This window comes from Schistocerca cancellata, chromosome 1, assembly GCF_023864275.1.
Source record: "Schistocerca cancellata isolate TAMUIC-IGC-003103 chromosome 1, iqSchCanc2.1, whole genome shotgun sequence".
In the NCBI taxonomy this organism is placed as follows: Eukaryota; Metazoa; Arthropoda; class Insecta; order Orthoptera; family Acrididae; genus Schistocerca; species Schistocerca cancellata.
Window position 1 is genome coordinate 179,158,960 of NC_064626.1, and position 13,592 is coordinate 179,172,551.

At 37.5% G+C, this 13,592-nt stretch overlaps 1 protein-coding gene across 2 annotated transcripts in view; it reads left to right on the forward strand.

The window, feature by feature from the left end:
* The window catches only part of LOC126168284 (uncharacterized), a 76,055-nt gene extending 64,414 nt beyond the window's left edge, over window positions 1-11,641 (forward strand). For both annotated transcript variants that reach the window (XM_049920543.1, XM_049920544.1), the window contains one exon: window positions 9,072-11,641. In XM_049920543.1, coding sequence (XP_049776500.1) covers window positions 9,121-11,082 — 1,962 coding nt within the window. In that variant the 5' untranslated portion in view covers window positions 9,072-9,120 and the 3' untranslated portion in view covers window positions 11,083-11,641. The remainder of the gene's footprint in view (window positions 1-9,071) is intronic.
* The last annotated feature ends 1,951 nt before the right edge of the window (window positions 11,642-13,592 follow it).

A 13,592-nucleotide genomic window follows, 5' to 3' on the forward strand; every position in this document is an offset into this window, starting at 1 on the left:
ACCATCTTAATCTCTCTCTCTCTCTCTCTCTCTCTCTCTCTCTCTTTCCAGTTTCATCTCTCATACTTTCTTGTTTAAGGTCCTTTCTAATCTCTACATTCCTTACTCTGTCCATTCTTGTTTTTCCCTTAACTGCTCTGAGAAATTTCATTTCCCCTGCTTGTGGTCTGCTCCAGTCCCTTTCTGTCATTGTCCATATTTCTCCACCATAGGTGACAATAGGGAAGTAATAATTCTTATATGTAAGGAGTTTTGCTTTTTCTGAAACTTCCTTATTCCAAATCAGGTGTTTTATTGTTTGGTAAAAATTGCCTCCCTTCTGTAACCTCCCATTAATTTCATTAATTATTCTTCCATCCCTAGATATTTCACTCCCTAAATAGGTGAAACTTTCTACCACTTTGAGGGGTTCTCCATTCAAGCTAGTATTTCCGTTGATCCCTTTTTCTCACTTCACTCTTATCTTTATTTAATTTTAATCCATACCTTTTCATTATTTTCTACCATGCATCAAGTTGTAACTGTACATCTACCTCTTTATCACCCCATATTACCATATCATCTGCAAAAATCATCTTTTTGCCTTTTTTTTACTATATATTTAACTGCTCTGTTCATTCCCTCCATCCCAACATTAAAAAGTGCAGGAGATAGAATACTTCCTTGCTTAGTTCTTGTCTTATTTCGAAGTATTCAGAGTTTCCCAATGGTGTTCTAATTCTACAATTGTGTTCTCTGTACATTGTCTTTATTACATTAATGTATCTATCTTCTTCATTTCTTCCCCCCAGAGTCTTCTCCTGTTAACTGAGTCATATGCCTTTTCTATGTCTGTAAAAACCACGATCACCCTTTTGTTATACTCCCAACTTTTTTTCATTAGTTAACGTATAGAAAATATCAGGCCGATTGTGCTTCTTCCTTTCCTAAACCCATGCTGTTCTTCACTCAGCTCCTTTTCTATCTTTTCACTTATTCGATTTAGTAAAATTCTTTCAAAAATCTTGGCTGTATGACTCATAAGGGTTATTCCTCTGTAGTTTTTACAAAGTCTTTTATTGCCTTATTTGAAGATGGGAACAATGTCTCCTCTTCTACAATCGTCAGATATTGCATTATTTCTCCACACACTTGATAGTGCTCTATACAGCCACTGCATTCCCACTAGACCTGCTGCTGTTATCATGTCCACTGAGACTTCATCAGGTCCTGGGGCTTTCCCCCCATTCAACTTCTTCGCAGATATTTCCATTTCTTGCAGAATAATTTGGCCTAATTCTGCTTCCTAACTTCTCTCAATTTCTCCATTATTTATTGTTTCCTCGTGTGCCTGCTCCTCAGTGTGTAACGGTTTCTTAAAATGTTTTTCCAGAGATCTTTTATATTCCCTGGATCTTCAGTCACAGTACCGTCCTCTGTTTCCATCTTTACTGGTACTTCAGAAGCCTTCCTTTTATTTTTCATCATTTTATAGAACATTTTCTTGTTGCTCTTTGCATCTTCTTCAAGTTTTCATACACTACACTAAATGTGAAAAATGTTATATGGCAACTTCATAAAGAAATTGTTTTTTAGAACTATTCATGTCTGACAAATATAGGTACCTAACAATGTGATCAATATGAAACTAAGTAAAAAAATATTTATGAATTATGTACCTCCATCTATGTGTGTCCTCATCCCTGAATGATCTGTGACACAGGTTTAACTAGAATGATCTTTTGTCAGATTTGATCCAGGTCCCAGGAAAAAAGGCAGTATTACATTATAAGAGCAGATAGTGCAGCTACACTTTGTCATTAAATTCTTAATTAGTGGTGTTGTGCCCATTGCATTTATCGCTGTAAGAATTGCATAGTCATTCTATTTTACATCATACCAAATCACCACACTTCATTATCTATGTGATGTCTCCGACTAGTGATCACTATACAGGGTGAGCCAGAACTCTACTGACACAATTCCAGCAGTCGTTCAGGGATGTTTTCTGAATATTTTAGCGGAAGGGACCCTAGGTCTCAGATGGCTCATTGAGAACAATTGCATTTCATTTGATGTATTACCCCAATTTATGGTTGTATCTGCTTTGCAGTGAAAATATCTGCACAATAGTGCAAGTGTCAGTTGTGTGCACTGTGTCTTGTTTGAAAATAAATGTGTTCCATTCATTCACAGTACAAGCTGTTGACAACTGTAATTTCTACTATATTCTTGGCTCTTGAGCTTACATTCAGTACTGCTCAGGTCTGTTTTGGGTTTGTTTTTTCAGCATGTTAGTTCTGTAGGAAGTGATACTGACGAAAAGACAGCTGATACGCACCTCGTGTATGGGTTTACTGAATACCATGGAAGAGCATAAGCTCAGCTGTTCTGTCAAATCTGAAAACATTGCATTACTCTCTGTTCAGCGTAGTTTGTTTCAGTGATTGCATATTACAGGCTTTTTCTCTGTTGTGAAGGTATTTTAACAGAAACAAAGGTGACAGTGGTAAGAAACAGTGTAAGTCATAATTAAATTGTTATTCCTTAATGAGCTGCAGAAGACCATGGGTACCCTAAACTAAAATACTCAGAAAATATCCCAGAACAACATTCAAAAGTTTGTCAGAGTTCTGGTTCACCCTGTAGTTTAGTTGTGCTGATTACTTTGCAGGTTATGAGTTGAAGTCACTACACCAAACATGGACCTTCTACAAACTCTCCTGCAAGTCATGTAGTTTGTACAAAAAATTACAGGAGCAGCATTTATCAGGTACAATCGTATGGGGATACTTATCATTTGTATGTCTCATAAATAGGCATGCTTGATTGAGTTCCAGTGACAAATGGGAATCCAGAACTACATATCATGTTTGATCTGCAAGTGATTTGTGACAAGTTGTTGGTAATGAACAGCAGGCTAACTAGATATCCTAGAATGTATTGTAATTACTTACTGAAGGTTGTTTATCTAAGCTGAACTAATGGGAAGTCTGGTCTTTTTAGAATAGGGATAAAGCATATTGTCAATAGTTTGATGAGTTTTCATGGGAAGCTTTTAGAAAAACCAAATAACGAATTGGCAGAAGCTTGAATAAAGATGACGATTACTCTACCACTTCTTGCAAAAAAATTTTATTAGTCCCTGAATGTTGTCCTGGCTTACCTGGTTACTGGCGGATTGTGAAGAAAGGGAGTGACACTAAATTTATGCAGTATACAAACCATTTTCATTTACTGAGTACTGCTGTAGTTGTAGTTATATTTTCTCTAGCCTTGTACAGCCATTCTGCTTTCTCCAGGACATGTTCCTTAGACTTCTGTCATCTCAATATCGAACAGAAGAGTCATACTTCAGTGGGAAGACAAATCTTCGGAGATGGCAAACAAGACACTGCAGTTAATAAATTTGATCTCATCGCGTTAAGATAAAGAGACTGTTGTTGATAGTTTCCTCCTCTGGAGGTGTGATGCACCAGTATGTGAAGCTTGTGGAATACTTTACCTACTTGTGTTTTGTATGCTGAAACAAAAACAACTCTGCTTGGCTGGAGATATGTCCACCACCATATCTGACAATAACCACATTTTAAGACAGATTTTAATAGCTAGCAATGTGTGGAGTAGTGTGGGTCATTGTGCTCAGAGTTTATTGCACCCCTCTGTTCTTTATTAAGTAGTCAACCATTCACATACAACAGGCAGTCCTAGAAGTTTTATGCAGATGATTCTTGTTCCATTAAGTAGTATCTCAAGTAGAGAAACAGTACGGTTTTATTCAGCTATGAAGACACCATTGTAAAGGGGGATGCTAAAATTTCCATTAATTTTTGTTGTAAACTCATCATTTATACAGTGATTAGCAACCTTTCAATCACTCTGGCTCATTGTTAACCATAGTGACATACACTAAAACATGGAGCTATAATAAGGAGAGATGCCATTACAGACTGATGGTGTATTGATTTGAAGCTAGTGTTGCCATGTTTGGTGCCCCAAAGCTTCAGCAGACTACTGCTTCTTCTTCTTCTTCTTCTTATTCTTATTCTTAATTTCTGTCCTGTGAATACAACATTTGTTTTAAATAGAAAAAAATTACAGTGCTTTTGTGAATGACAGTACACCAGGAAGGCATTTGCAAACATTTTTCTGTCTTAACCCATTAAGTCCCAAATTATTTTTTTTAATTGAATTTTTTATTCCTTAATTATAATGTACATAGTGTATGAACCACAATGAGTACAAAAATAGCCAAAGAATATTTATACATGCTGATATGTCCTCAAAATAGGACACTGGGATCTAACAGTATCATATAGCATACTAAACTGTATTCAAGTCTTAACTACACTCCTGGAAATGGAAAAAAGAACACATTGACACCGGTGTGTCAGACCCACCATACTTGCTCCGGACACTGCGAGAGGGCTGTACAAGCAATGATCACACGCACGGCACAACGGACACACCAGGAACCGCGGTGTTGGCCGTCGAATGGCGCTAGCTGCGCAGCATTTGTGCACTGCCGCCGTCAGTGTCAGCCAGTTTGCCGTGGCATACGGAGCTCCATCGCAGTCTTTAACACTGGTAGCATGCCGCGACAGCGTGGACGTGAATCGTATGTGCAGTTGACGGACTTTGAGCGAGGGCGTATAGTGGGCATGCGGGAGGCCGGGTGGACGTACCGCCGAATTGCTCAACACGTGGTGCGCGAGGTCTCCACAGTACATCGATGTTGTCGCCAGTGGTCGGCGGAAGGTGCACGTGCCCGTAGACCTGGGACCGGACCGCAGCGACGCACGCATGCACGCCAAGACCGTAGGATCCTACGCAGTGCCGTAGGGGACCGCACCGCCACTTCCCAGCAAATTAGGGACACTGTTGCTCCTGGGGTATCGGCGAGGACCATTCGCAACCGTCTCCATGAAGCTGGGCTATGGTCCCGCACACCGTTAGGCCGTCTTCCGCTCACGCCCCAACATCGTGCAGCCCACCTCCAGTGGTGTCGCGACAGGCGTGAATGGAGGGACGAATGGAGACGTGTCGTCTTCAGCGATGAGAGTCGCTTCTGCCTTGGTGCCAATGATGGTCGTATGCGTGTTTGGCGCCGTGCAGGTGAGCGCCACAATCAGGACTGCATACGACCGAGCACACAGGGCCAACACCTGGCATCATGGTGTGGGGAGCGATCTCCTACACTGGCCGTACACCACTGGTGATCGTCGAGGGGACACTGAATAGTGCACGGTACATCCAAACCGTCATCGAACCCATCGTTGTACCATTCCTAGACCGGCAAGGGAACTTGCTGTTCCAACAGGACAATGCACGTCCGCATGTATCCCGTGCCACCCAACGTGCTCTAGAAGGTGTAAGTCAACTACCCTGGCCAGCAAGATCTCCGGATCTGTCCCCCATTGAGCATGTTTGGGACTGGATGAAGCACGTCCAGCACGAACGCTGGTCCAACTGAGGCGCCAGGTGGAAATGGCATGGCAAGCCGTTCCACAGGACTACATCCAGCATCTCTACGATCGTCTGCATGGGAGAATAGCAGCCTGCATTGCTGCGAAAGGTGGATATACACTGTACTAGTGCCGACATTGTGCATGCTCTGTTGCCTGTGTCTATGTGCCTGTGGTTCTGTCAGTGTGATCATGTGATGTATCTGACCCCAGGAATGTGTCAATAAAGTTTCCCCTTCCTGGGACAAAGAATTCATGGTGTTCTTATTTCAATTTCCAGGAGTGTATTTATTTCTTGTGAAATGTTACACAACTCTTCACACACAGTGTCACACGGCATTTAACACAATATGTTTTTGGTTTCCCATTGCAGGTAGCCCTTTCACATCTTCTTTGCATGCTTATTTTGTCAATCATATGACCAATTCCATCAAACCTGATGTCTGGTATCACTCTTAACTGACTTGATGGGTATTCCATTGGACATCCAATATTTGGTCTTCCAGTGTCCAATTTCAGGTTATGTAACTAACAGCACATCTGAAATCCAGTAAATCCAGTGCATTTTGCCTACGTACTAGTCTGTAGAAGAGCCAGATATTTACAAGGGCCATTCTTCAATTTACTTCTGGAAACTTGGGATGTACTTGGCAGTGAAGTTTTACATACAGTTTCTTCGTTATTCTCTGATGCAACATCATGTAATTCAATAGCCCCTGGCACATCTGAGACTTCCACGGTTCCAGTAACATCGTCTGGACCTTCTTCTTCGTTGGTCGTATAGTCTACTTCAGGAGGACATACGGTGATATCAATAGGGTCCTGATCATCTGACACCACATTATAGAATGCGTCACTGTTTATTATTTCTTCGTTATTGAGGTATCTTATCTCATCTGAAGGCCATTATAATCTATATAAAATGAAATGAAATAAAATGTAATAAAATAAAGCGAAATGAAAGAATAATACATTATCACAAACTACAAGGAATGTGTAAATACCTCTGTCCATCTGGAACTGTATTATTTACTAATGGGTAAATGTACTTACATAATACATTGTAAATTTCAAAGTAACTTCTTATCCTGTAATATATATTTATAAAAGAGGGGTCGTTACTTACCTCAGCAACAAAATCTGGTAAAATTACCATGTTCTAAAAAGAAAATACATCCACAGTAGCAGAGTTTCATATTCGATTGGGCAGCAATACAAATAACTGAAATGATAACACCAAGTCCCAGTGTCCTATTTCGAGTACACCAAATTTTATAACAGTGGAAAACAATGAATATAACTCCAGTTGAGCTAACAATGCAAGTAGTTTAAAAGACACATTGTTGACTATAAATAATCACAAAAAGATCTTCGCCACATATTTCAAATATTACTAAATTGTCGATAAAGTAAATACCTATAATAACGGAAAGTGTGCCTTAATATTCAATAATCAATTAATGGTAGGATTTATTGCTTTTAATTTCCTTTAAGCATACATTTGTTATATAAATCATCAACAAATGACGTTGAACAGTAATAGTTGCAAATTAATAATTTATTGTGTATTTATAAATAAATATGTGCTCTGTCCTCAAAATAGGACACTGGTACTTAATGGGTTAAATGCATATTTGATTGAGTAAAAGGACAATTTTGCATTATTAACATAACTTTGTATTTGTAATATGTTTTGAATAATCAAGATAAGAAGTATACTATGTGAAAAGCTACTGTCGTAGTTCAGCATTTTCCTTTCTACAGACTGACCAAACTGATGTTTGGTCTGTGGTCTCTTCCCAAAATGCTGAGAACATATTTTGCAGTGTTTGGTCAGTTTCCAATCTTTCCTTATCACATCTTTCACCCAAGGAGCTTTTTGAGTTGGATTGATAGGAAATCTAAAGTCAAATGACAGAAATAAAATCATTACATTAAGAGTAAAAAGCACAACCAAAATGTTCATATATAAAAGAAAATATTGCTTGAATGAGTCCACTTATCTGTACACCGATAAACGACATGTCATTTTTGATCAAAATACTTCCACTAGAAGCTAATGTTTCGGGCAGCTAACATGACAGATGTCGGCTTCAAGGTTGTGACATCGTGACAGTGCACCATATACCTCCATGCACTAAATTCTCCACTACTTAAGGCCCATTATGGAAATGGTAATATGAATATTTTCATTGTGCCCTTAATATGCCTGTGGGGCTGGTGCTTCCTGACCATTTATATTTCTACTGTCTAAATATTTAATTATGTAGTTGTATTCAGTATTATTGCACTTTGTATGAAAGTTCTTTTGAGAGTATTCTGTACTTAATATCCAGATAACCGCTTTAGAATCGTAGTTGCTTTTCGTAGCTATAGTATTTGCATAGAGAATTTTTCCCTTTACTCCATTGTTGCGATAACATCAGCTGGAGAAGAAATTTTCTTTCACTAGATATCCGGTACATTTATTCTGTAACGTTTGTATTTGTAACTCATAATACTAGAAAAGGCTTTGCATTAAGCAAATTTTTAATATTTCAAAAACTCATGTGTAAGTCAAATTTGTTCATGTGGTCACTGAGCATTCTTACAATTAGGCCTACATGAAACAGTTCATTTGATGAAACCATCACTAGATCTTCCAATAAGATAGGATAATGATTTTTCTAATAAACTTTTCAGACAGCATAGTTTAATTTTAATGAAATATTTATTGCCTCTCCAGTAAGTAATAAAACATCACAATTACAAAAGCATCTTGCAAACACAGTTATACAGTCTAACAGAAAGCCTTTCTTTATGAGGTGCAACATACTAACTGAACATTTACAAAGGTAAATACAAAAAAGGTTTTGTCTTCTTCTTTTTTTTTTTTTTTTTTTACAATTAAAATAATTATTGGTGCAGTTACTATGAGCAAAATGGTAGTATCTTTTAGTTGTCATTGGGAATCCTAACTGTCACCTAATGATTTCACTTTCACTCTGCCACTGTGATGGTGAAGTATACTTGGCCTTGTTGCTCCAACCCCCATTCATACATGTAATGTAAGAAATACACACTTTGTAATTATCTCACATCATAGTAATGAGAGAAACTTGTTAATTACATTAAAAAAAAAAATCTGTACTTCACTCAGCCAGCAAAGGCAGCGCTCTGCACGAAAGTTCTGTCGCATTACAAGTATTATAGCTTAATAAGTTTCCAAATGGTTGTTGGTTTTAATACATAACACAATACCTATTAAACTGGTTCTCATCCGTATTGAACCACGTATTTATGTCAACAGTAGGCAGACAGCCTGACGAAAACTGCTAATGTGTTTTCCTGAGGAATTGTCACTGCAACTGTGCTTTAGTGAACTGACATGGCCTAGTTCAAACCACGTGGTATGCAGTAAGAGAGCCGATGACCTTGGTTTTGAACACCCCAAATCCGTCATCAACATAATATTAATCTGTAATTTCTTTTTCATGTTCAGAGACATCCGTTTTTATATACACATTCCTTCTGATTTCATGTCACTGTACCTTAGTTAAATTAAATATAGCATAGTGCTGCAAGTGAACTAGTATTGAATTATGTCTCAGTGAACCATGTGTCTGAAAAGTCTCTCTCTTATTTCAGGATTTGACTCAATAGTGTTCAGGACCAGTAACTTCAGCAGTTCGACACAATGAGTTACGAGGAAACAACAGAAGATTTAAATACACCAGTTGGTGAATTGACCAACTTGATGAATGATACTTTCACGTGCTGCATGAGGAACTATGAAGCATTACTGCCTTACCTTGAGAAAAATGAGACAACACCTAAAATATATCATAGATTAGTGCATGTTAATAAATTGTTGAACAAGTTAAATGAAGAACTCGTAGGACTGAGAGTTGACTATTTAACTCTGTCATCATATGAGCGAAAAAGGGAGCCTGTTCTGTCTGAGGGAACTAGGAAGAGAAGAGTCTCTGAGGTAAGCAGAAGTGGGGCCAAAACTATAAAGATGGAAATACCAGTTTCCAGTAATACTGAGTGTTCAGTTACATTACTTTCAGAGACTGGAATCGATAAGCAATCAGGGAATTTTGTATCAGTGGATACTGAAGAAACAAAACACACAAACGTACAGAAGCTAGATGTGCACTGTGCTAAAAATATAAAATCAGAAGTACGTGACTCGGATGAAGTTGTAGATTTACTAGAATCCATTGCAAGCAGTAGTTGTACTCCAACAGTTCAGACAGCATGCGATATTATAAATAATGGAATGACAGTACATATTGCTGGTGATGGGAAAAATGCATTTGTGTCAGGTAGACTTGTGGGAGATAATTCATGTGCTAAACCTGCTCACAAAATTACTCAGAATAAAAGTAATGAAGAGTGTGTTCGATTGCAAAATGTCAACAGTGAGACTAGCAAGCAAAAGGAATGTGAATCCAGTTGTGGTGATGATAGTAAAGATTACGACATTCACAGAGGACTACAAGGAGAAGTTAGTTGTACAACTTCCGTGTCTTGCCAAGCAGAGAGACCATTTGATGATAAAAAATCTCCTGTTGCTTTCACTACTTCTGATACGGAATCTGCTATGTTGGTAAAAGAGAGAGAAAGCAGTTGTAACAAGGGGGGAAAAGGAGCTCCTCATTCTCCTAGGAGAGATGAAAGAGCTGATATACCTGTTCAGAGAGCAGAGGAATTGTGTAATACAGAACTTGATCTATATGGTGTCATAAGGCACAAGAAAAGGCAATTTAAGTGTACAGTGTGCAACTGTGTACTTTGTAGTAAATACGCACTGTATGATCATTTGAAAGGAAAGAAGCATAAAAAGAAACTAGTAACTGCCAAGAACAGTTCTGCTAAAGGGTCTGGAAGTTCAAATAACAGCTTTGAAAATACTGCATCTGTTTCGGCGTGTTCTGCAGTTGCCTGCTCACTTGCTGATATTGTTCCAAGTTACAGCTGTGAAAGTACAGCATCTATTCCTTTGTCTTCTGCTGTTTCCTGCTCACCTTCGAATACTGTTCCAAATAACAGTTGTGAAAGCATAGAATCTGTTTCTGTGTATTGTGATGTTTCCTGCTCGCTTGCTGACACTACTACTATTGTAGAGAACACACACCAGATAATATCAACAAAACATGCAGTCAGATTAGATGATATATGGACATATTTTCGTGCACCATTTCACATTAACAAAAAATTCTTCAGGATTCATTCAGGGAAAGTAGTTTGCTCCCTTTGTAATGAAAAGATGGAGAGATACTTACTCGGTGTAAAGACACACATTTCTAAATTAAGTCACCTAAATCGGATAAATGTATTACAAAACATAGAACTGGCAAATAAGTCCTCAAGTAAACGGCTGTTAAATATACCAGGTATTCTAAACAATATTATTCCTAGAACTCAGTTTAGTTTGAGAGACAATGGTTTTTTTTGTAGTGTGTGCAAATGTTTCTGCGAAAATACAATTGTATTAAGTCATATGACAGGTGCAAGTCATGGTGAAAAGCTAGAGGAAATGAGAAAATCAATGGAAAGCAAAATGGAAGCAACTCGGGCAAGAAAAAAAAGGAAGAGAGGATTACATCACTTAAGAGCTATACACAACTGTCACCAGCAAGCAGGTGTTTAAAGGGACACCATGTGGCAAAGTGAAATGAAAATTAGCAATGTGATGAGTGTTTAAGATTAAGTGAAAGCATCAAAGTGAAGTAGGGAAAAAGTAAATGAAATAAACAGATATTTAACGAAGAGTGGTGGACTGGGATAAAGTTTTCAAATAGGTTGCTTTGGCAGGAGCAATTTTGAACTTGTTGGGAGGTCTTGACAGTACATTTTGGATTTATGTGCTCCTTCCCTACATAATATTTATTTACCTGTTCCCACATACTTTTAAAGTAAATATTATTTTTTGTTGTTTATATTAGTTTGTAGTTTTTGTTGTTATCATGTGTAAGATTTTGCTTTAAAGCTGAATTCATCATTCATTTCGTTGTAGTAACGTTTTCTCTTTCTTATACATTTACATGCCAGCTGTTTACTCATATGTCTTGTACATATAAGTCTGTTGTTATCCATTCAAAATTTCGCTATGATAAAACCAGCTACTTTAGAAAAGAATGCACTGGTTCTCTCACACCACGCGATGCCATTTTTATATACTATTGAAAATAAACCATTTACTTTAGATAGCCATGTCAGTTTTCTGTTGACTTACAAAGCAAAGACCTGTTTAACACACACATTAGAATTGTGAAAAATTAAATCTTTGAATCCAGATATTCTCATTAATTGTGAGAGGAGTGACTAATCAGATATTCTTTACTTAGTGTTTGCTTAGCTGGGATTTTCAGTTTCCTGCCTTATTCGTGCCTTCAAATATTTTTTTTTCAACTCTTAGTGTTGTGGTTGTGACTTAGCGAGTTCAGGCCTAACTCGCTTTTCAAATGTTTAGTGAGTAAATGGTTTGGCACACAACTGCCAGAATCCTTAAGTTTGTGAAGAGGCTACTACAAGATGTTCATTTATAGACTTCATGCAATGTTCTTATTGCACACTTCTGTAGAATAAGTACTCCTTTGATCTTAGCTACACTCCCCCGGCAGCTTTTGCAGCAGGACAGTACTGAGTGGAAGTGTGTTGGCAATCCTGTTTGCAGTTAAACACAGAGTGAACTCCATAAACAGGGTGTATACGCCACGTAACAACCGGGAGATTCGAGAAAAACCTGGGAATTTTTTCATCTGGGAAAAACCCGGGAATTTTTTAGAATTCCGGGAATTTTTCATTGTTTTAGTTTTCAGTTAAATTTTCGTAATTTTGACTAGTAAGAACCGATACTCTAACAAAACATATTACTGTATCCCGCTACTGCAGAATAATACTTCAACAATAAAACATGAATGAGAGAAATAATGAAAATAACTTAAATTGCAAATACAACAATGACACACAGTGCTCATGCAAGCATCTGCCAACAGCAAAATGTGTCAAAGGCTTTTAATGCGATCCTGTCTGTTTCAATTATTCTTGAGTTGACCGTCTGGTTTTAAACTTTCTTTGCTTTTTGCGTTTAATTTGATTTGGAAACCGTTGAGATTGAACTTAACATATATATGGATGGACATGAGAAATGAAAGGTTGCAATAAATTTTTCATCTGTGATTATTACTTTACGTATGAAATATTCTGTTGCAGATTAATAAAAATGAATTTCTTTGAATATTCCCAAAATAATGATTCAAGTTTTACTTTTATTCAAGTACTAAAACTTTTTGTGTAAGAATGAAAATATTATTGTCCATCGAACTTAGCAAACATTTTCACATTGCAGTGGATTTTTGTGTACCGGATATATCCCGACTATCTTTACTATATGAATTTATTTATTTATTTTTTACATTGCTAAGCTCTCCTGAAAAAATATCCACTTTTTAATACACTTTACAATATGTTCAGAATTTATCACTTTTTGAATGAAAATTTACAATAGCTGCAGCTTGAATCCACCTGTGTGTGCACAAAATAAAATCTACTATCTCCTTTTATTCTGCGTCTGGAATGCTGTGAAAAGAAACACATTATTATTTTCATTCACCTCTACCTGTACCCTTTTTAGGATGTGGTCGTTATTGCGATCGTATATTTAAATCTGCTGCTGCAGACTGCTCGCTCGCAGCGCAGCTCTGCACCGCCAGCGATATCCCTTAACATGCTGAAATTTCTTAAATAAAATGGGTAATGTCCGGTGCGAACTTTGCAGTAATTGTGACAATGCAGTAATTGTGACAAACAGATTTTACTAGATAAATATATTTTAACAGAAACAATTAAAATCTTTACACACCTTTTACAATCCTTGGTACAAATGGCGTCCATCATTGACTTACGACAAATGAAGACTACGTAAGAGCCTAATGCAACGTCACGGGTTCCTCTCCTATTCAGTCCGTGCAGAAGACAAGCGATTCTATTACAATATATTGCCCATTTATATCTTAACTAATTCTTGTACAGTCTTTGTCATTTCGCAATAACATATTGTTTCTTCGGTGGCAGTTTTCACATCCTCCACCACAGATAGTATTTCACACTCTTTCAATAATCATTTATAATAGCAAAATTCATAATTATCTTTTTCCT